Genomic DNA, 22,785 nt, shown 5'->3' with positions numbered 1-22,785 from the left:
GGTCGTTGACCGCGTACTAAAATGAACAAAACAAAGCTGGAACTCTTGCCATTTTACACGGTTCAAGTTTTGTTTGTCCTCCCAATCGTTCGCTTGGTTAAAAATATTCGAGGTGTTTCGGACAGTACTCATATGTGATGGGCGCGGTTCTTTCGTTTACCGCAGCTATGCACACGCGGACGTTTAGGTCCGCGGCACGCATGCCCGCTGTCAAACTCCCTGTTGGTACAGTATGTGTCATGGTCGCGTGCAGAAACAACGTTTGACCTATGCTTTGAAGAAAAGTGGGATTTTTTTAAATTCAAACGCGTCAAAAAGTCACCGTAGAGCATAAAATGAATGAAGCGTTCCTCAACAGATCGATCCAACCTCCTACACATCTTCCCAGGTTTGTGCTGAAATATTTATTTGAACAAAACAATAGTTGAGTTTCTTAGCATGACAGAAGCGAAGAGAGATGCTTCCGTCAGCAGTGACCGAGTCGTACTCCACAGAAACTTGCTTTCGTCCTCTCTCAATCGAAATACGAATCGAGCCACAAACTTATTTGATTATCTTTTATACATAGTGTTGGCGTTTGTAGTAAATTAAATTTCAATTTCGGCGTTTCATAATGACCCGAAATAACACTGACGGTTTATTTTAAAACTCCGAGAAAATTATGCGTGGTTGTCACGTTCAAAGCAACGCCGGTTCGAAAATTGCCAAGATTGCATATATCTATTCTTAACTTTCAGTTTTACTTCAAAGATTAGATATTTAGTTCATTCAGCGAAAACAAAAGGCATAAATCTTATCAACGCAGTCTTTTATTTCTGTTTATCCAACACATTGGCCGACTGCCTGAAGTCCGTGACAAAGTTGTACAGCGCTCAATTTTGTGTCAAAATTGTTTTCGGTAACAAATTTTAAGCAACACCTATGAGAGAACAACATCTCTTTCTTGGTGGTACGTGCGAAGAGGCGGGTAAGGGAAATCACAACTAAAACAAAGTCCTTTAGATGTAGGAGGTTTTTAGAATTACTTGGACGAATTGAATCGCCATTAAAAGACAGGAAGTTGAGTCACAGTTTCTTTTATCGCTTTAAAGAAAGCAGGCATTTTAACACACGTGCGTGGGGCTCACAGGTAACTACTGCAATTAACAGTTCTGATTTTGTTTGACGAGCCTCGTTAATAATTCGACGGACAATTTCCCCTGAGAGATAAAGTTTTCGTAGAAACAAGGAGGCTTGATTTAGCGCTTCAATAGTCAGGAAGGAAACGTGGGTAACTCTTTGTGTGTTTTGTCAGAACAGTTGTGCCTGGCCGCGATTGAACTTGTAAATTCACAAAACCAATAATCACAATCGTCGTCGTATTGCGGAGGCCAGTCATAAATATCGAAAAAAAAAAATTCAATGAAACTATGAGTTGGTGGAACAAAGAGCGATGAAGTCAGTGAGGTGTCACTTCTCTTTTTTAGATCAGTGCTTTGAATAGCATGAAACAACTGTTTAATAATTGAGTTAAAGATCTCTATTTATTTTTGGCTTCGTTACAAAACTTAGATATCCTCTTTAAGACACAAAATTTTCGAACTTCAATTCAAGACGCAGGCTAACTTGTTTTTTGTTAGAGTTTCTGAGTAATGGGCTCCCGGTGGCATTCTGCTGTAAAATCGGAGTAAAAAGTTCCCAACTGCTAGCGAAAGAGAAATCGTTTTCCTTTTAAAACCTGCCCGAGCAGATCTCCATCAGGGTCTTTTGAAAGGTTCTCACTCTGGGAAGCTTTACGCAACTGGAAGAAAGAGATTTTGCAAGAGTGTCAACTGTAGTTAAAAATTTAACGCAAGACATGCGTCTGACCACCAGCTAACAACAGCTTTCAAAAACGATCATGAGTTTATCAGTACAAAGAAAAAGAAACACAGCGATAAAGAGAGAAAATTCTAGAATTGCACCTCTCGTGTGAATGCAAAAAACTTGAGAAAGAGTGAAGAAGAATTTAAAGACCCACTTTACCTGTTGCATTTTGTGTTTTTCGTGATCATCAGATCATCAAGCACCCTCGGAGAGTTCCACAATACAGCTCTTTTTTCCCAAATCTCGATCATATGAGAAAAATAGCCATCATAGGAAGCCACTGATAACAAAACAATCACGAATAAAAGCTAACACTGAACACGGGGAGACCGAAACATCATCAGGTAAATCTGTAGGAGGTAAAAATCAGCGCGCATTTTTTATTTTGTTTAGGCTTGCATGATGAGGTGTTTTACCCTTTCGGCAAGAGACCCCGGTCACGAAATTCGTAAACCTGATCCTGCAGAGCACGAAAAGAAAGATTTGTTCATGTGTGACGAGTTTCTTCGATCAAATAGGTTTCCAAAGGAGGTACGAAACGTATTATAGTGGTACTTTAAATTGAAAGTTTCGTGGTCGTAAATTCAGATATGCTCAGAGAATTCTGGCAGGGTTGTTGTTTTAGTCATCTTGATAAGAAAAATACATCATTTTTCTTCACTGAACGCTTAGATATGTTTTAGTCATCGAGCTGAGGAAGTCTACAAACTATAGAGTAAATGTGGTCGGATTCCGCAGTTGAATATACGTGTTGATATCTACGAAGTCTGTGACTGTCTCAAACTCAAGAGGGGTTCGATTGTTTACAGTATAAGTAAAATCGGGCGATAGCATGTTTATTGATACATTAGGAAGAAAAAAAGATTTCCAATTTTGGTATTGCCTCACCTTAAAAGTCAGTGCTAATCAGCGAACACAGGTGACGGTAATCAGCAATGGAAATGTTTGCTAATTAAGATTTTGCCGATCGGAGATCTAAGATCACGAGTCGATTCGCGTTTCATGGGAAGGAAAGGACTTCATCGGCTCCTTACAGAGCTGACAATAAGTTCGCCATAAACACATTGTATAGTTTTCTAACGGAACAAACAGGGCCTAAACAACGGCTGGGTTCATGTAAGAAAGTTTGACCTCCCACGGAGGAAATTGCTTCAGGCCCCGGCTTTTTGGTTTATGTTTTTAAGCCAAAAATGCACGAAAATGTAGAGACACGCGAAGGTCTTTCCACCGTCAAGTTGAAAGTTTAAGATGTCTACCATAACGAAAAACGTTCTTAGAAATTACGAGTGACTCATTTCCTTGTTAATTCAAACGGCGGCATGGGAATTTTGCCGTGCCGGTTGTGAACTGTCACAGTCATTGTGTTACCACCTCTAAACACTTAAATCAAACGCGGTTGCCTTTCTTCGATTCCTTGTTCTTTGACTGGACAGCTGGAGATTGAGAGAGCCGACCGTTTGATGCGGTTTTGTGGCATTTGACCACTCTCCTTCTCGGCCTTCTGAAGCGGAAAAGCGGACAAAGGCTTAACACTATTTTAAATCACTCTCTGTGATGACGTAATCGCGCGGGCTGAGGCCAAGGTGCACGATCCATCACGTACTCGCGTGATGCGTCACAAGTGGCTGAGTCACGAGTCTTAATTCTCGATGAATATGGAATATTTCCCCTTTCATTTCCGAAATTACAAAGAAAACTTATGAAATTGACATCTTTTTATCATTTTCCGTGACTCTAGCCAGAATATCATTCGAATTTCGCTTGCGCCATGACCCTGACCTCGACAAGTAATTGATGACTCATTGTTATGTAATTTGAGCCCGCGCTGTTTTTGTGATAGTGAGCATGCGCAGCTTTTTGTTGCCAAATACAAAATTCCCCTAACTGCTAGAAATATCGGGAAAACCGTGTTTGCATCGTCGGCTTTGGCGTACAAAAACTTTTTTCATTCATGATTTCCGCCTCTTCTTGGTAGGTATTTGTTTACTGACCAGGACACACCAGAAGGACTCATTCCAAAAATGATAGTCCCAGTCATGGGCAAAGATCCTCGGTGGTTACTCGTCGAAGTTTGCAGGGAATTTCAGCGTGGAAAGTGTTCAAGAACAGAGGACGAATGTAGATTCGCCCATCCACCCGCTCATGTGCTTATACAGAATGGAAAAGTCACGGCGTGTTTCGACTCTCTGAAGGTATCTACGTTTTTCTCTTAAAGGGAATATTTGTGTGGAAAAATTGGAGTAGTTGTGGTGGCATTTCCGCGCTTTATGGCCATAATCTTCAAACTTTCTTTTGTTCGTAGAAATTTTCGAGAACTTGTTGCGTCGGTCACTATGAAACAAGTGTTTTGCGGGCTTTTCAACTTCCCCTAAAGTTTACGTGCTTGTTATGGGTGTGCTTTCTGAGAAGGCACGTTTGGGAATGATTTTCTACGAAAAATTTCGGAGGAGTCTGTCTCTACGATATCCTTTATTTCACAATAAGTAAGGTTATATAGGCACTAAGATTTTTTTCGCTGCGTTTGGCTTATGCAACATCAGCAGTTCAATATTTTTGAGGAAATGAGATGTGTTTCTCTTAAAACTACTTAAAACTTTGATTGTGAATCGTCTAAGTGGCTATGCCAGGGGTCTAAACGATGTTTGTGGCTCATTTGTTTAACTGGACCAATATTCGTTGCTAAACTGCGTAAAACCGGCGATGAATACCATGTTGTGGCATGTTGTGTGGGTGTCAAAATAGTTAAGAATTTGCTCTTTCGTATGTCATGAATCCAGCATTTCCCATTGCGTGTTTGGGTTTCGTTAAGGACTCGTGGACTCATCCGAGTAATTGTTGATTAAATTTTCGTGACCGATGGTCAAGTTCGTGAATCTCTTTCTTCTGTTAGACCACGTATCTCAACTGTTAAGAACAAAGCACGTCAAGTTAAAATTGATATGTCGTTCTGCTCACGAAACGGAGAACACGGGTTTCCTATTGACAAAATCAAAGCGTGCAATTTGTAAAACCTTTTTTTTTTCATGTTTCGTGAGTTCCAGGTCGGAAACGCAGCAAGTGGATTCGCTTATCAACATATGGGTAGACACTTTCTTTGTTCTTTTCCTCTAGACTCACGATATTGAAAGGAAGGTTAAAATTTACCACTGCGTTCTAAACGTGTACTGAAATTTAAAGAATATTACGTAATTTGCGAGATAGTGCACGCATTTTCGTTTGCAAAAAGTTTCGTGAATTTTGTATCCTTTCTCAAAGACAAAAAAATTGCGTGCCCGGGGTGAAATTTGTTTTCTTGCAATAATCACGCGATTGTTGATTGGATCATTAAAAAGTTTGCTTTGAGTATTGTGAGCATCACTGTTTAATTTCTTGTCGCACGCGGTTTGCGTGACAGAAATTGAAATTTGCTCAGTATTGCTTCAGTCCGTGTTCTTGAGACAAAAGAAACTTGACTCTTGTTTAGAACTTCCTGTGCCATCGATTTTTGGGGTCGTTCTCTTTTGGCAAAGGGATTTCCGTGTCGGTGTAAATCCTTTCAGACCCTCTTAATCTTAATCATGATTAAAAAAAAATGAGTATATATCTAATATAAATGTGGGCTATAACTCATCTGACATAAATTGCCTGATTACTGTTGAATATTGCTGCATGTTGCAGTCAATGATTTGAGCTTTCAAAGAAATATTTTTGCTAGTGCTTCCTGAAATGTGCAGCTTTTAAATTGAATTTTGATCAATTAGTTATAATTTCCTGTGTGAATTTCAGATTGTCATGTTAGAAAAAATTATTTGGTGTTTTTGTGGTGATAGAACTAGTTTTTCAGAAGTTTTGGGAGTCTTTTTGTACCTGTGTTGCTGTTTCTTTTCTAAAAACAATGATGTCAAGTTGCCAACATTGTGAAGATTTACACTAAAAATTTTTTTGTCAAATCGAGTCTTTTGTTTGGGTCGCACACAATGACTTGTCATATAATGGTTCAGTAGACATTTCTAGTTGACATGCATTTTTCAAATTCAAGTCTAAATTGAAGCTTTTTGTCATGTGTAAGGAAAGTTTACTTGTCATTGAAAAGTACCATTGGAATAAACTACATTCAAGCAATTGCTCGTCATTGAAGATAAGTGGTACCAGTTCTGCTTGTGAAAATATTTGTGTTACAGGTTGGCTAAATTCTGCGCTAACGATGGGGAATGAAAATTTAAAATGATTTCCAGCACTTCTTGGTGTCAGTTCACTAATAATAAAATTATTTAATAGATGCAATGAATTTTATAATAATGTTAAATTAATGGTATTGCTCAGAAATTAGGAGACAATTTGAAAACAGTGTGTAGTGGGCTATTACTTGGGAGTTAAATTGATAAGGAGATACACATTTTGTTTGAAAGAATTTTTATTTGCATGTGTTGGGACTTGCTATTTACTCCTTGTAGTCATAAGCCCTCTTATTTTAGTCTAAGCGGGTTAGGTTGTCTTGTTGAGATTAAGCCTTGTCTGTCTGGTCTTAATGTTAGCATGGGTAACAAATCTCTTTCTCTGAGGCACCCAGCTTGACTGGAGTAAAAGACAGGTTGTCATATTTTCACCTGTAGGTGGTAAATCTCAATAGTTAGACTAATTCAAATTTGTCCCATTAATTCTTGGGAAAAACAACTACCAAAAAAAAAAAAGAGACTCACTCTTGACATCAGAGCACATTTTTAAATTAGGCAGTTTATAAGTGTAGAAGATTTTTATTTTTGTTGCTCAGGCCTCATTTGAAGGAGGATATCTTTCAACTCTTTTAAACTTTTTGCAGTTTGTAGTCTAGAGGTTAGCAGTAATTGACTTACAAGATCAGGCTTGCTAAAAAAAACTGTCAAGTGTCTTTAAGAGAGATATGATAAGCTTCTTTAGAGCCACCCATATTAATCTGACTATATCGCATGTATTAACTAAGAGGCACTGTTATACATCGGTGAAAGTTCCAAGGTTAAAAGCAAATCTTTTTAATGATCAATTGTGATTAAAGGAAAATTACTCTTTTCAACCTTCACACTAAACAAAAGGGTATTGATTGAGTCGCATTGACTTAAATTTCCCATGATTTTTTTAGTTCACACAGACTCACAGACTCCATGTCTAGACAACATTTATATGAGATTCATTTCTTTCAGTTTGTAAAGGTTAACCCTTTATTTTGTGTAGTAATGGGATTAGAACCCCCTGCCTAAGGTGGTAATCTCAAAGCCTTTCTTTGGTTTCAAAACATTTCATTTGTGACTATCCATTGATTTAACTGTTGGCCAGAAGTAGTGTCATGGAAAATTTAGAGCATGGAGATTGATAACTAACACATGCATGTGCTGGTTATTCTAAAATATGAACTAAAGTTATCGCAAAGATAAATTTTAAAAGGAACAGGAAACTAGTCATTAACACACAAGAGCTATGCATTATGAGTCTAAAGACACTCAAACCAACCAATGATTTTGCGAGAATTTTGTGCTTTGCACCTTGTGTTTTGACATTTAATATTTATCATTGTTTCAGGCTCGTTGCCACAGGGAAAAGTGTAAGTATTTACATCCCCCAAAGCATATAAAAGCTCAAATGGAGAACAATGGCCGCCTTCTACAACAGCAGCAGCAGCAACAACAGCAGATAGCTATTCAGCAGCAAGCCTTTGCACCACTTGCTCAACAGATGCTGACAAATCCCTCATTTGTAAGACACTTTTTAGCTAAATAAAGTTATTGCACTAAATGCAAACTTAAGTTCTTGAACTGAAGCAAAAAGTTTTGAAAATAATGTACCATATTTAAGACACAATGTATAACAAAAAAGTGTTTAGGAATTCTTACAGAATTGTTGAATGAGAGAAAACCAGCCCTTTGTCTAGGAAGGAAAATGAGAGATAACAGTTATTATTTTAATGTGTTCTTTGAAAAGACCATGTAAAAGTCAGTAAAAAAATATGCTATCCAGTTTAGTATTGTAGTATTTTTTCCTTGCAAGTGGTGTGGAAAATTCCTACATCATGGTCTGTTTTCAGGTTTATGATAATTGTGTCTTGAATTCTTGCTTCATTGTTACCCAAGTGAATGGGGCTAATTTTTAATAAGACATTCAAACCCAATTCCTTTCAGATATCTGCATGGCCATTAAGTGTTCCTGCTTCAAATGGAACATATCTTCAACATCCTGTTGCTTTTCTGCCTGATGCATCAGCCTTGGCTCAAAGTCCTTCCAGACGACTAGACAAGTCTGACAAATTGGAGGTCAGAGACCTTAAGTCTTTTAAATATTGTATATTAGCATAGGTTAATATATAAAAACAACTATCAAGTGATCTCTAAGTTATTGCAAATTGTTTGAATGCAGGAGAAACCATTGATCACCAAGTCTAATATCCTCATTGTGAAGGTTGCCCTGTAAAGGTCTGTTCTGGGCAACAGTGACTGATGTTCTGAAAGCTTAAGGGGAATTCATCAGGAGTAAAGTTTGGAGTTACAGTAGTCAAAGTCTTGCAACTAAAACCATTACAGAAAAACTGAGTTTTCTTCAGTTTTTGTGAACAAGACTTCTAACCCTCAACTGACTTTCATCCTCTCACTTCACTTTGATGGCAACTTCTGCTCAGTTGTCAAAACATTAAATACTATCACTAACAACAGATGCTATCAAACCTGCCCAGACTGTATCACATGATCTGATGGCATAATCACATTTTCACATAGAAAAAAACTGTACTTTATGGTTTACATGGATGTGATAAATTGGACCTTATCTGGCCAAAGACTACCTAAGAACTCCCTGTGATACTAATGTAAAAAAATAAATAAAGAAAGAAATAAAATTGAAATACTGAGGGAATTGGAGGAAAAAGAAGATTTAAATGGATTCATGACAAAATGGAAAAGCATAACTTCTCAATCTTTAGAAAGCCACCACTTTTCACTTTCATAGCATGATTTTTTAAATAGAATTGTATCTGCTTTTCAAGGTGTGTCGAGAATATCAGAGAGGGTCATGTTCAAGAGAAGAGTGCAGATATGCACATCCTCCTCCACATGTGTCTATTGATAGTACAGATGGTATGATTACAGTTTGTATGGACTTCATGAAGGGAAGATGTCAAAGGGAAATGTGCCGATACTTTCACCCACCAGCACATCTTCAGGGAAGAGTCAGAGCTGCACAGCAGCAGTCAATACCGGTGAGTAGTGTGTTCTTCATTTTTAACAAAGAAATGAGTGTCAGGTTGGAAGGTAAGAACCTTGCACCTGGTGACTGGTTCCAAGTATTTGTTTTTGACTTGATTGACACATAATTTGATTAAGTTGATCATTGGGCCAAAATCCTGGGTGTTCAGTTTTATCAATCTATCTCACCATCCAAAGATTATCCCAGCCTCTGGGAATGGAACATGGTTACTATTACAACATCACTGATCCCCATGTGCTTGTATGAAACACATTCCTTATAATGCAAAACAAGGCCATGCACCCATGCAAATTAATCTCCTACACGATATCATGTAAGCCAATGATTTAACTTTAGTAACTGGCCCTCATCATCAGATGAAGTGAATAACAAGGAACATTTATTGAGTGCATACCATGTTCCTTACAATCTATTTCAGGACCAAGGAAAGTGTTATCATATTATTTAAAAGCACTTATTTGTGCCTTTTGAAAAATAAATCCCAAAATAATTTGGTGCCTTAAATTGCAACTAGACTTAAAATATTCTTGTTAGTTAAATGTACAGTTTAAAGTATAATTTATTATGCTGAATAATTTGTCCAAAGTTATTTACATGGCTGTATAGCACCTGGAAAAATAAGCCCAAGCACAAGTGTCAATTCTACAGCAGAAACCTAGCCTTGCTTAATGCTAATAAAAGCCACTTTAAGTTAAGATAACAATCAAGCAGCTTGCATGCGATTCACATTAAGAGGATGGTGGAGTATTTAGCACCCTGTTTATCTGGTCACCGATTTAAAACTTCATTATTACAAAGAAGTGGTTCTATAGTATGACAGTATGTAGAATAGCTACTTGTATACAACGCAGAATGCATTACAAGTGCAGTATTTGACTTGCATGCTTGCTGACACAATCACTGAGATGTAGGTTTAGTTATATACATTATAGATTACACAAACTATACTCACCAAGTCAGTGATTAACATCTCACAGCCTAAATCAGCAACCGTAAGGCTAGCCAAGGCAAGGGACCAAGTGTTCTTTTTTCTAATTGTTATTATTCTTAAACGCAAAAGGTAAAAGAGAGCAAAAACATCTTGGACGCATGGAACCACACAACAATATTTTTGAGTCATGTTTTATTACGTGTTCCACTTGAAGAACACAAAGGAGACATTAGGAAAATGCAAAAGGGGCAATGATAGACCAAGAAAGGACAAGTGATGCTTAGGTTGCACTAGATTCAAATCAATTTGTGATTATTTGAAAAAGTTTGGCAAAAGTTTCCAAGATGTACAAATTGTGACAGCATTTTTAAAGTGTTAGTTCTAATTGCTAGCCTTGGGTTGCTGTGCAGTAACTGTCACCATGCATGCTTGAGGCTTATGAAGTCTAGCAGCAATTTGCATAAATCATGACTTGCACTTTGCTTGTCTCTTTTCATGTGCCGTTGCTGAAATTGCTTACATCATGCTGCTGGCTGGCTGGCATTCCTTTTGTGCTTGCACACCGCCTTCTGCTGACTTAGCTGGAGGGTAGCCGCAAGAGGCCCCATGATACATTGACTGAACTGGTACTTAATAGCCTTTTGCTTTTGTGGGTCTAAATAGCCAGAAAGCTGTAGCTACTAGATTAAGATTTAAGCAACTTGAGTGACATCAATAGAGTTGCAAATTTTTTTTGTCACTGTTAGTTTCCAACCCCTTTTTGCCTGCACCACACCTCAGGCTTTCCCTACTTGGGGAGTACAGTCTGGGGGACTGAAGCAGGCCTTCACTGTGTGCTGAAATTGGATGCAAAGCTATTTGTCTCAATTTCCATATATTGTCTAGTATGAATTAGTATCTTCATGACCCAAACAATGTTTGAAAACAATTTTCTTTTGTTCCTGAACTGGCCCAATCAGATAGACCTCTGCCATAAGTGCTCATAGCTTAAAGGTTGGACCTCTTATTGACTAGAAGGATTTAGGGGTTAATTATAAGTCCTTGGACTGAGCTGTAAATATTCTACCTGGACATTTTGTTACCAATAATGGTCATCGCGGTAAGGAAATATGAGTACTAAAAGTCTTTGGAGTGTTCCTGGAAGACACAGTGTCTGTTGTGATGGTCAATACCAGATGGATGTGTTACTCAGTGACCTAATCTCAACCTTTCTTTAGTTAATGTGGAAAAACTGCATTCTTGAGACAGACTATGCCCTTTGAAGTGTCTCCTACTGTTCATCCAGGAGTTTATAAGCACTGTCTGACATGAGGTAGCTTTTATGGTCAACTTCATAGGGTGACCTTTGAGGGAGTAACAATATAAATACTGCACTGGGACCATAGGTTTACTCTGGTACATCAGGTCATAGAGAAGCAAGGATGAACAATTCTCTCTGCGAGTCACTTACTGTATGTCAATTACAGGCATTCTCATAAGGCTATTATAATAATGTCTCTGTGCAAAAAAAGTATCTGTTTTAACAGCGTTAAAAAATCCATAACTTTTGGGCTGGGGCATGTTGAAGATCAAAGAACTAACTTTGCTGTTGTTTGTTCACAGACTTTTGGAGAACCATTCAAGAAACAAACTGCTCTTGAAGTACCTCTGGTCATGCCAGGAGCGGCGGCTGCCATTCCATCCTTTAATCAACCTGTAGGACTGCAATTTGCATCTCTTATACCAACAAGTAGGTGAAAATTTTTGTTTTAGGTATTAATTTTAGTTAGGAGGTAGTGTGGCCCTGTGGAAAGAGTGTTCAAGCCCCTCACTCTGCCACTCCCTGGATTTGTTCTCAGTTGTGCCAAGTTCAACTCCTTGCTTGCTCCTAGTATGTAACCAACTGGTCTGCCTTCAGTCAATTGTGATTTTTAAACACTATGTTTATTCATTCATTTATTCATTTATTTGTGGTGGCCCTGATTAAGCAGTGGTCCATTAAGTTTTCATACATACAACATACTTACATTCACACATTAATACACCTAGGTTACATACATTCACATATACATGTGGAAAGAGGACAGTGGACAAGAGGAGCTACCCCAAGGAATATCCACTGCTAAATCTCATTTATGTTCTTGTTTTTTAATCATGTCTGTGTTTCCACTTCAAAAAGTGGTTGTCTAAAGCTAAATTGACATGTATTGAAGATGTTATGTGACCATCTTTCAGTGCCGTTACTTACACAAGGAATTCCCTTGGTTCAACCACAAGTACCTCAGGTAAATATGCTATGCAATTCTCTAAACATTATTCTATAGTGATTATTTATAGAGCTCTGTGAGAACAAAATGCTGACAGAAAAAAAACTGATTGAAAAATGTGCAGTTTGTACACCTGTGATTTAAATGAAAGGGGGCATTTGAAATCAGCCAGAGAAGGAATTTCCCCCTAAAATTCCTTTACTAATTTGGTGGCAATATGGTTGTATGTTTGCATGACAATCTCTATATACTCTAATGGTGTAGATACAGTTTTAAAGTTACCAAGGTTTGAGCCAGTTGGCTCATGAGACTTGAACAGTTTCTTTAGAAACTACTCGAACTTCCTTGTTTGCCAACACTCTAGGGCTAGCGAGTCATGCTAACACTGGTGTTTCGTTTCATGTTCCTTGTTCAATAGTGGCAACAACAGGTACAGCCACAGGTCTTAGGCTATATGCCTGTGGAGTCAGCCGCGACACCACCACCTCCTCTAGCTCCTCCTCCTACTCCTCAAACATCCTACCAAATCATAGACCCTCAGCCTGTCCAGTCAATGGACGTCCAGTACTGGAACAACTACACGTTAGCTTCCGCTCCCACCACACCCACCTTTGTTATGTCGCCCCATGCTATGTGATCCAGGGGCGATTCTTTTTATATGTGCTAGGGGTGTGTGTGTGTGTGATTGATTGTTCCGGGAGAGGGCAAGAATGGAGGGATAGAACAGGAATTTAAGGAATGAGAGATTGAGACATAAGAGGTTGTAAGCTGTGGCTTTGTTCAAAGCAAGAAACAAAGCTGGCTGCCATCTCGGAGATTTGCATGTCCAAGATGCAAGGCAATATTGAAAGACCATTCCATTCAGTCTTCAAGAAGACAAACTTTATTCAGAGGAGGAGATCAAGATTACTATTACGTTCTTTTCTAAAAAAAAAATGGCCACTGGAGGAAAAAATTGGAATGAAACTTCAGAACTGTCACAGTACTATTATTGATTGATTAATATATGGCAACAGTGTGTGTTATCATCAGCTACAATTGTATCTCAAAATTGTTTAGGTCTTGGACCAGAAACAGAGATAAAAAATTGAATATAACAAGCAATGTTCTACTTAGGTTTTCTTAATTCTAGTTTAAAAACAGTGACAGAAAGTTAGTTATGACCACTTAGTTATCGGTTGCATGTGAAAAACTAGCATGAAAAGAAAGAGGAAATATTTTATAAAATTGAGATTGAGTTGCAGCTTCCCAAAGCTCTGTTAGTGTTTTGTGCCTGGTTTGAAAGAAGAATAGATTGTTGCTTAACACTTACAGTGCTTTTGGTCCCTGCGGAGAGTAAAACTTTTATTCTTTATTTGTTACAAGAGAGAAAATGTTATCTGTTACATTCATTGATTTATTTTGTACATTCTAGAGAAGTCAACCGGGGTTTTACTCATTCACATATTTGTATGTGTAATAATTTTATTTGGGATTGTTATTTACTACCTACTTTTACTATTTAAGTTGAGAAATTGTTTTGTACGTACTTAAGAAAGATAGACTATATAAATGTATTTTGTAAAATACCAGCTCCTGGAATGCAGCAGATCTAGATGAAGAATGACGATATTTGTACTTTAAACTACCTTAATTCACGTGAGAAGTCACATTTTTTTGACTGACAGAATAAACTTTAAGTACGTAAAGATATTATTGAGCAATACAAAGTAAATCCATGTAGCTGATGATTCTAAGAGAGATGAAGATTTACTACCATCTGAAATTTTGTGATGAACGAGAGAATATAAACTTTAACAGGAATTAAGACAGCATTTCTATGAACCATTTTATTAATTTATGTTGCAATGGATGTGAAACAGATATTGATTTGATTTTTGTGAAATGAATGAACTGGTGGCTGAGCCATTGTGATAAAGATGAATTTAGATTATTAGAGTTGTTTTATCAAATATAATTTTTCACAATGGAAAGTTTATTGCAAGACGAGTGAGAGAAAAGACAACATCAAATGTTTAAACTCAAACATTTTGAACTGTTTTGGTCAGATTCTCACGTGAAAGTCTTGCAGCAAAAGTTTCATTTTCATAGATCAAAATTACTTTTTGTAGGAAAATTGTTATTTATGTGTTTATATGTGATTGTAGAGTTGAACTGAATCATATGTTGAATTAAAGTTTGTCTATGTTGTCTGTTGGTGTTAATGATGTGTAAATATCATGCTTAAATGTCCATTTTACTATGAGATTTGTGTCCCTGGCAAGTGCAACATTCTACTCATGTTTGAAAAAGTTATCTTACATTGTGAGCAAATTGGACTTTGATTCCATTTTTAGGACATTGAATTTGGCAATAAGTGTTTCTGCTGACCTTCCCTTGTTAACATTTTACAAATGTGCAATGGAAAAAGGAAGAAAATTAAATTTACATTGTAGGCATGATAAGTATGTTGCACTCCTTATGATATTATTTAATGTGTTCAATTAATTCTAGAGGTGATGTGTCTCCTAACCTTCCTGTTGCAGGAATTAGGTAACCCCTGTTAAGGCTGCAGCATGCAAGCTTGTTGCAAAATTCCTGCTGCTTCCTTGCCCTGGCTGGTTTTCCCTAATGCTTGCCAAACTTCTCTCTCTAAGCACTTCAGCAGCCATGTTGTGTTTTCCAATTGACTTACCCATCCACTTTTCATCAGTTATGAATTTGTGTTAGTTAAGAAGTATATCTTTTATATAACTTAACACATTTTTTTTCTTTTTCACTACTGGCACATTTTTACTCCTGACTAACTGACACCTATCAATCAATCAATCAATCTGAGACCCTTTCTTTTTCCCTTGACAGCACTCCAATGGGTTGCCAGTTTGTCGGGACTATAACTCTGGCCAGTGTCACAGAGAAGCCTGCCGCTATGCCCACGTTAAAGACAGTGAGCTCTCTTTCTTGTGTTAACGCTTAGCTGGTTAGCCCTTTCAGCCCTAGTAATAATATTCAAATTCTCAATGGTAAAGAAAGAGAGAAATTAAGAATGTCTTTTTTTCACTTTGGTATTTATTTAAACTAAGTTTTGTCAAATTCCCTCAACCAAGACGTGAGAATGAAATATTGAACTGTGTGCAGAAGGGGCTAAACTGTGCTTAAGAATTCTTGCCTGGCAGGCTCCCACACTATGCTAAATGGCTGGCCTGTGCTTTTCAGAAAAAAAAAGAATAGATTAATTTAGTACCTTTATGTCAATTTTTCCGGTGAGGCAGCTGCATTGAGGCAATGTTCGGTGAGCTAGCTGGTCTCTAGACTGAAAATTCAAGTCCCGACACTGAACTTTTAGTGTGCCTCCCTCCAGTAAGACAGGGTTTTCAATTAAAGCTGGTTACTGGCAGTCTGCTGCTGTCTATAAGACTACATACCACCGTCTGTTTGGTATGCAAGTGGGCTCTCATGTTTGGGGTTTCACCTAGTGTGTTCAGTGGGAAACATGATGGACCAATGAATAGTACCTTTGGTTTTCTATTGACCCCTTACACCCTAACATCAGAAGGCATATTCTCCATACTGCTCTCCATACATTTCCAAAGGTGATGACAGAGAGAATTTGCTTAACAATCAAGAGCCTTCCTAGTTGGTGATCATTTCCTTTATTCCTGAGACCTTAATGTGTGATTCAAGGGTGAGATTGTAAGGAGAAACTAGATGCTAGTCACTCTCAGGTGTCAAAGGGTTGATATTAGGGTTTTAGCTCTGGTTGGGCTTAACATGTTGTGTTGTGACTCTTTTGTCTCTAATGAGGAGTTTAACTCAACTTGTCAAATGTCAGTCCCCCCGGGGTTTAAATTAATTATTTTACAAATTCCTTTCCCCCATCTTGGCAAAAAAATTACATATTAAAAATACATGCAACTACATCCTTGAACAGATATCAGCTCACTTTTTTCCTTTAAAATCAAGATGAAGTAAATTCCCTTTTTCATTGTAGTATGTGTCCAAAGTTACTTTCATCCATGAAATCTAATAAGCTTTAACACTTTAACTCCCCTAAGTGACCAAGACAGAATTTCTCCTTACAATATCAATACAATATCAACCAGATAAGTGATGAGAATAAAGACAAATGTCAATTCAGGGATGATTATTTGATCCAATACTAAATTCTCTGAACTAACATTATAAGAATTGTATGGTTGACAGTAAGGAGAATTACAAATTTGATGTGGGAGTTAAAGGGTTATGGGAGGAGGCAGGAGACTGACTATTCTCTACTGTTGTGAGATTCAAAAATGACCCAGTAACGGATGGCATTCTTTGTGTTACAGGTAACCTAATTTTTTTCTCAATGGTCTGTGACCCAGGTTCACAAAATGAAGTCATAGGGACTGGGGAAGTGATTTTGATTCATCATCATCATCTTTTCATTCATTTGATTTTAAGAACCAAAAAAAAAAAAAAGACTTCCCTAAAGCCCCAAGCTCAAATGGAAGAAAGAGTACACTTTCTTTCCATGTTGTGAGGAACCATGTCTTCATTTGCCAATGTAAAAATGATGAAATTGTATGCCACTGATTGTTGTTTTCCAAATTCCCTGCTTTACCTCATCTCTCAAAATCTTGACCATCTTGGAATTTCCAGTACCTTTCCTTTTGTTCACTCTGTTACCATGCCTTATGATAATAGGCCTGCATTTGAGCTAAGTTGCTTCACCAACATAGTTTATATACTTTCTATAGCATCAATCAATTAGGTGTGCTACTTCCCCCACTCTCCCTCCCTTCTAGAACCTCTCCCTCTCTTTCTAGAGTTTTTTTGGTTTCCCTGACTTTAGTATAACCTTTGAAGGTCACGTGAAGATGATCAATCCTTTGGCACCAAAAGTGACTATAGCATCTAATTTCTCCTTACAATATCACCCCTGAATCACACATCAAGGTTGTAAGAATAAGGGAAATGATCACTCACAATAGAAGCTCTTGATTGTTAAACAAATTCTTCATGTCAGCACTTTAGAAAATGTTTGGAGATTAGTTACTGATGTTAGGGTGTGAAGGGTTAAGACTCAGTCTTTAGGGGTCTGGGTCAGCTTTGACCCAGACCCCTAATCCATAACTGCAGGTTAACCATGATCACTAACTAAGGTATTCTATCTGGCTTTTGTAAATTGATAATTTAAGTAGTGTCAGGGTTTAGACATCTGCCAGTATTGTTCTTGGCAAAGGGTCTTTTCCTACACAAAATAACAATAAAAAGCATCAAAATATATTTTTGCCATCATGCCATAATTTATGTTAAATATATAACCATGTTAAAACAATTGGAAACTTGCACTAAAACTGATAACTTATGTCAGTGTTTGGTTTCATGAAGAGACTCCCATATTTAATATGTTGGCATGTGATTGCAAATATAAACAAGGAGTGAAGTAGATTGGGATATGAAAACATTGGATTTCCAGTTATTTGTACCACAGTTGACATCCTTCCTTCTAACTTCTATTTTTTTGTGTCCTTGACAGAAAATGTAGAAGTTGTGAATGGCAAGGTGACTGTGTGCCGTGATGCAGTGAAAGGAAAATGTTCAAGACCCAACTGCAAATATTACCACCCAGAGGTTGGTTCCTCAGGTACTGCCTCATCAACAAAGTCATTGAGATAGGGCCAGCTTGATAAGCGCCTCCAGTCCAAGGATGTTAGGATGGAGGTGAAAGTTGGATGAGAGCTATTTTATTTTTGGTAACAGAAGAATGTCTCTATGGTTATTACCAAAAATTCTGAAATTCAGGGGGGGGGGTCTCCCCATAAGTAAACTTTTGATTCACTTTTACGCGCCATTGCTAAGCATGCATTGCACAAAATTTCATGACTTAGATTCCAGGTATGTATAGAATGCTGTGCCTGTAATAATGCAAGAGTAACGACTAAAGTGCTTAACAAAACATGATAATGCTGAAAGCATACACTATAAGGCCAAAAATAGTAGAGGGAGGGGAAAAATTGCATAATGTAATGGTTGCTAGAGCTAGCAGTGTTTGGCACTTTGGGTGTTAGAGATGTTTGTCTCTTGCAAAGCAGTCAGAGTGACCTTGCAGTGTGAGCATGCAGCCTTCAAGCTATTGCAAAGAGCAATCATGGTAAAATGAGACTGAATGGTTTCATGCCTTATGAAAGAAGGAAAAAAACCTCTGTTTTCTGGGAAACCTGAGTAGTAGGGGTTACCTGTGCAGGTGGGTGAACAGCACGGCTAGGTTACTGTGGTGGAGCTGGGAACCTTAGCAGGTTACCTTAGCAGCCAGAGCCACCTGTGCCACTGGGATCCCAATAATGGAAAGATATCAATGTAATAGTCCATTTTACAGTTGTGTACTTGGTTACCAAGCCTTGCAACAGGAGTGTGGCTGAGGGTGACCTTGTTATGATACAAACATTACTGCTTTTCAAATCTAAATTACCTTGTTATCAGGCAAACTAGACACTGGTCTCTATCACAGCAAGGTAAACTTCAGCCTCACTCCAAATCAAAGGCTTGGTAACTAAGAACACAACTGTAAAACAACCTACTGTGAATTACTTGACTGTGCGGTTTGTTGTTAACTAATGGGCAAATAGGCCAAATAATGGCTATGTTTATGATCAGCAACTTGTCACTTTGAATATGATATTGAAACTTGAAGAGAATTAGTTTTGCTTTAAAGCTTACAACAAAACTGGCAATATGGTTAAGGATGACAGGTTGTTAGTAACTTTGTTCCTTGCCCAAATGCTCACGATAATGCACTATGAGCTAGTAAATGCAATTGCCTCTGTGGTTATTTGTGTTTTTGCTTGCATGCAGATATTTCCTATTTCCTTTTCTGCTTGAATTTGTAAAGGAAATAGGAAATATTCGGAAATAGGAAATATTCGGTTGTTGGCTATTAATGTGTGCTTGGTATTCATTTTTGTATTTACTCTTCAAGAAAGACCTTCAGAACTCAAGAAAACTGACAATCCCCACAATTTCACATTGTATCATAAAAAGTTCATCCTGTGAGTATGAAGATCTAGCAAAGTCATAAAATTCACGAGCCCAACTTTTGTAATCATTTTCATGATCAGAAGGCATAGAAATTTATCATTCTTACATTTACCAACTCTGATATTTTTCTGACCTTGATTTTTTATTCCATCGGTGCAAACTTAATGATGACAGTTAGCATTTTTATTCATGCTATTTGCATGCAATGCAAATTGCACAAATTAGAACGAATCGCACTTTCGTGTATTTTTTTTTTGAAATGATAAAATTTTCATTGTAGAATTATCATTGTTTTATGATCATACACAATTGTATTTAAGTGCCATAATGGACAAAAAACACTCCAATGAAAGAATATAGAATGAAAGAAACTATCAGACAAGTTTAAAGAGTACTTTTTTACTATGGAAAGAGGAACAGAAACTGGTTTTCTGATTTTTTTAAAAAACAAATGTTATCTTCTGAATGGAAAGGTCTATAAATACAAACAAAAGAGAGTTTTCCAGGAAGCTGCTTTAGAACTGAAAAGTTGGTATCAATATATCATGATTCCACTCACGGCTATTTGATAAAAAGTTGTCCTTGAAAGAACTTGACATTATTACAGAACTGATTGCACTGGACAAGGTTAGATTAAAATTACATTATAGAAAGTTCTTTTGTAAAATAATCTAAGTAGTTGTAAGTTATCTTTCACCAATTGAAATTGGAAAGTTTATTCACATGTGTCAACCCTGAAAATGCTCTAAATTAAACTTGGAGAATAATTCCTTTTGGCACAATTTAAGCCAAACAAGGTATACTTTTCGCCCCATTTTGAGCCTTGGATTCATCTTTACCAAACTAGAACCAGGAAGCAATGTTTCTGTGAATGTGATCAACTCTTTTCAACACCAGGATGTACAATCATTACATTATTTTCAGTAAGACTCCTTGTTCATTGTTCATATTCCTGGTAAAGTTTGTACCATAGAAGTGACTTCAGCCCAGCTGTTTTTTTTTCTGTTGTTTATTTCTGTCTTCTGCATAATGATTACTTGTAAGCATGCATGAAAGCCACTAAGTGAGAAATAAGCATCTTCAGCTTAATCCATCAACCCCAAAAGTCTGGCAAATATTTCATCCTTCTTGCTGCCACACATTTTGTTGTAAATTTTTATGACAACTTGGTTCTATATACTAGTAAACAGTAGCACCCTTGAGCTGATAAGTTTGTCAATTCTCGCAACCTGTCTGCTGGATATTGTCCAAAGATGGTGTTTGGAGAAGTTTCATGTTAAATGCTTCTTCAGTTGTATGATTGTTACTCAGTGACACAAATCTGATCAACAAATTGCTTCTCCTGGCAGAATCAAACAAAGAGATAATGGGAATTTAGATTTAAATCAACCAAAGGATATTTGCTCGACATCAGAACTTAATAACAAAGTTCAGAAATGTATGACATTTAAGAGGAAAAATTTGACCAGAATTCAGATCTATTATAGTGAAAAGGTTCATGTTTGAACTCCCCATGATGTCCATATCTTATCTCAGTGATGAGAATACAAACATATTCAAACTTCTCAGGTAGAAGTTGTCATTTTGATCTAAAACCAAATTCTTTCAACTATTTACAAGGAAATGTCTAGCAGCTAGAGGGAAGAATTCAGATCTTGGGAGTTGAAGGGTTCAGTGGCAGAACCTTTTGAATTTAAAAGGGTGATATAATTGCAAATATTATCCTAAAGGCTAGGAAAACATTAAAGAAGAGGGGAAGGTGAAGAGAATTTATTTTTGTATTCATGTGCTAATATAGAGTATAGCAGCAAAGCTTCTAAGCATGCAGTGTCCGATATTGCTGGCAATAGTTTAATGCTTTAATTAATCCTTTTTAATGTTAAATATTATTAAACTATTACTGTATCATTATAATCATTATTGTAAAGTGTATTCATGATATAAAGAGTCCCAAAGGTGTAAAGTACAGTGCATGCCAAAAATTTAAGAAGATTAAAGTAACATATTAATATTTTATGATATTTATTTAAAGTTCAAATTTTGTTCCACAATTTGATAATTTTATTGGTGTAGAGTTGTTAAGGAAATATGATTTGGGCACTATGAATATATCAGGTAAGGTTAACATGGTCCCACTTTAAAGGTTAAAAGAAAAAAAATTTAAGATTAGAAGATGTTAAAATATTTTTGAGAATTTTAGAAAAGATGATTTCCTTATTATAATCTCATGGTTGAGGAGCAACTGGCTTGCGGGGAATATGGCACACTTCAAACTCTCTTCTTTTTCAGGGGCTGGCTATCTCATTTTCCAATTGTTGTAATCTCTGTAGATTCCCTCTGCTATCAGAAACCTCAATTTCCATTTGTTATTTGTCAGCCTTCATAGAATCTCCTGTCCCCTATGTGCATGATCAATGTTAATAGAAAAAGTGCAAGGATATTGCCTTTTTTTCTTTGAAAAGTTGTCCCACCAATTTGTCTTCTTTGCAAGCGTAGTTTAAATCAACCTGGGAAGATCAGTAATGGGGTATATTAAAAGATTAAGCATTATTGGGTCTTACTTGATAATTATCAGATCAAGAGCAGGTTGTTTGGCTGTGCAATAACAGTTTATTTACAAGGGGTGCAAATGGTAACTTCTGAGGCTTGTGAGATGATGTGACCCCTGTTTTAAACATGTGAAACACAGACAAGACAATTTTGGCTGAAAAACTTCACACTTTTATTGAGTAAAAAGTTCAAGAGACCTACATTTTTTTTTAAGGTACCATTTGCTACCCCTTGTGAATTTGCTGGTTTATACCTAAGAGAACCTGCCTATGAGCAAAGGATTGGGGTGCTCTTTAATCTCAGCCCTTCAAGATAGAAAATTCTATTAAAGTGAATGATTACTGTTGAGCTTTAGTCACAAGTTTGTAAAATTATGGTTAATTATTATTTCTTTTAAAAGGCAGCACCGGATTTTACAGGCTTCATTTCATCCTTATTTATATTTTAAGGTAATTATACATGCCCTGGAGGCTGTATACCACTCATGTTGTGTTTCTTGGGACAAATAAAATCTTTTTCATCATCTTGAGATCTTGTCTGTGTCAACAAATGTACTGCATTGTGTAATGAACTGTAATACTTATGCTACTGACATTACTTTCTCATGCTATGGAAACTGAGCTCAAGCTAGATAGGCCACTTGGCTTGGTGATTCAGAGTCCTGAATGTAAATGACAGTAGTCTCCCTAGCATCCAACACAGAAGTTCTTTTGTTCTTTTGGGGTTTTTCACACAATCATTCCTGCCCATGTGAAGAGGAATGACTGTGATAATTCTCAACATCTCTAAAGGAGACTAGGTCTCGGAAGCACATAACCCTGAAAAATTTTCCTTTCACTTTCCACACTATTTCCCCAGAAAAATTATATATATTTTTGCATTGCCACTTTAACTGTTAAGCTTTGTGGATTTTATTATGATTTTATGGTATACAAATTAGGCTAGTATGGAAAAATCAACCAAAAAAAACTATTTTGACAATGATGTGTGGCTTGACTAGAAGTAATT

The 22,785-nt window shown here is 37.0% G+C and overlaps 1 protein-coding gene and 1 long non-coding RNA gene across 8 annotated transcripts; one reads left to right on the top strand and one right to left on the bottom strand.

The window, feature by feature from the left end:
• On the top strand, positions 1-22,306 carry LOC113685087 (muscleblind-like protein 3). 7 transcript variants are annotated; one of them, XM_027202550.2, is made up of 10 exons: positions 1-388; positions 3,821-4,037; positions 7,378-7,551; positions 7,974-8,105; positions 8,831-9,043; positions 10,564-10,608; positions 11,585-11,711; positions 12,197-12,246; positions 15,070-15,154; positions 17,729-22,306. In XM_027202550.2, exons 1-10 carry the CDS (start codon positions 336-338, stop codon positions 17,866-17,868), a joined length of 1,236 nt encoding a protein of 411 aa, XP_027058351.2. In that variant the 5' UTR covers positions 1-335; the 3' UTR covers positions 17,869-22,306. The 7 variants fall into 7 exon arrangements, with proteins under 7 accessions (XP_027058351.2, XP_027058353.2, XP_027058352.1 ...); XM_089208782.1 differs by lacking the exon at positions 1-388 and adding an exon at positions 2,239-2,376; XM_027202552.2 differs by lacking the exon at positions 10,564-10,608.
• Positions 1,505-2,935, bottom strand: LOC113685090 (uncharacterized). The gene is made up of 3 exons (XR_003447533.2): positions 2,734-2,935; positions 2,005-2,195; positions 1,505-1,780 (listed from the first exon to the last, which is right to left on the bottom strand). It is a non-coding gene; the product is annotated as an uncharacterized LOC113685090 (long non-coding RNA).
• Positions 22,307-22,785: the final 479 nt, after the last annotated feature.

This window comes from Pocillopora damicornis, chromosome 6 (assembly GCF_964200805.1).
Source record: "Pocillopora damicornis chromosome 6, jaPocDami1.2, whole genome shotgun sequence".
NCBI classification, from domain to species: Eukaryota; Metazoa; Cnidaria; class Anthozoa; order Scleractinia; family Pocilloporidae; genus Pocillopora; species Pocillopora damicornis.
This window is presented reverse-complemented; position numbering and strand designations above follow the sequence as displayed.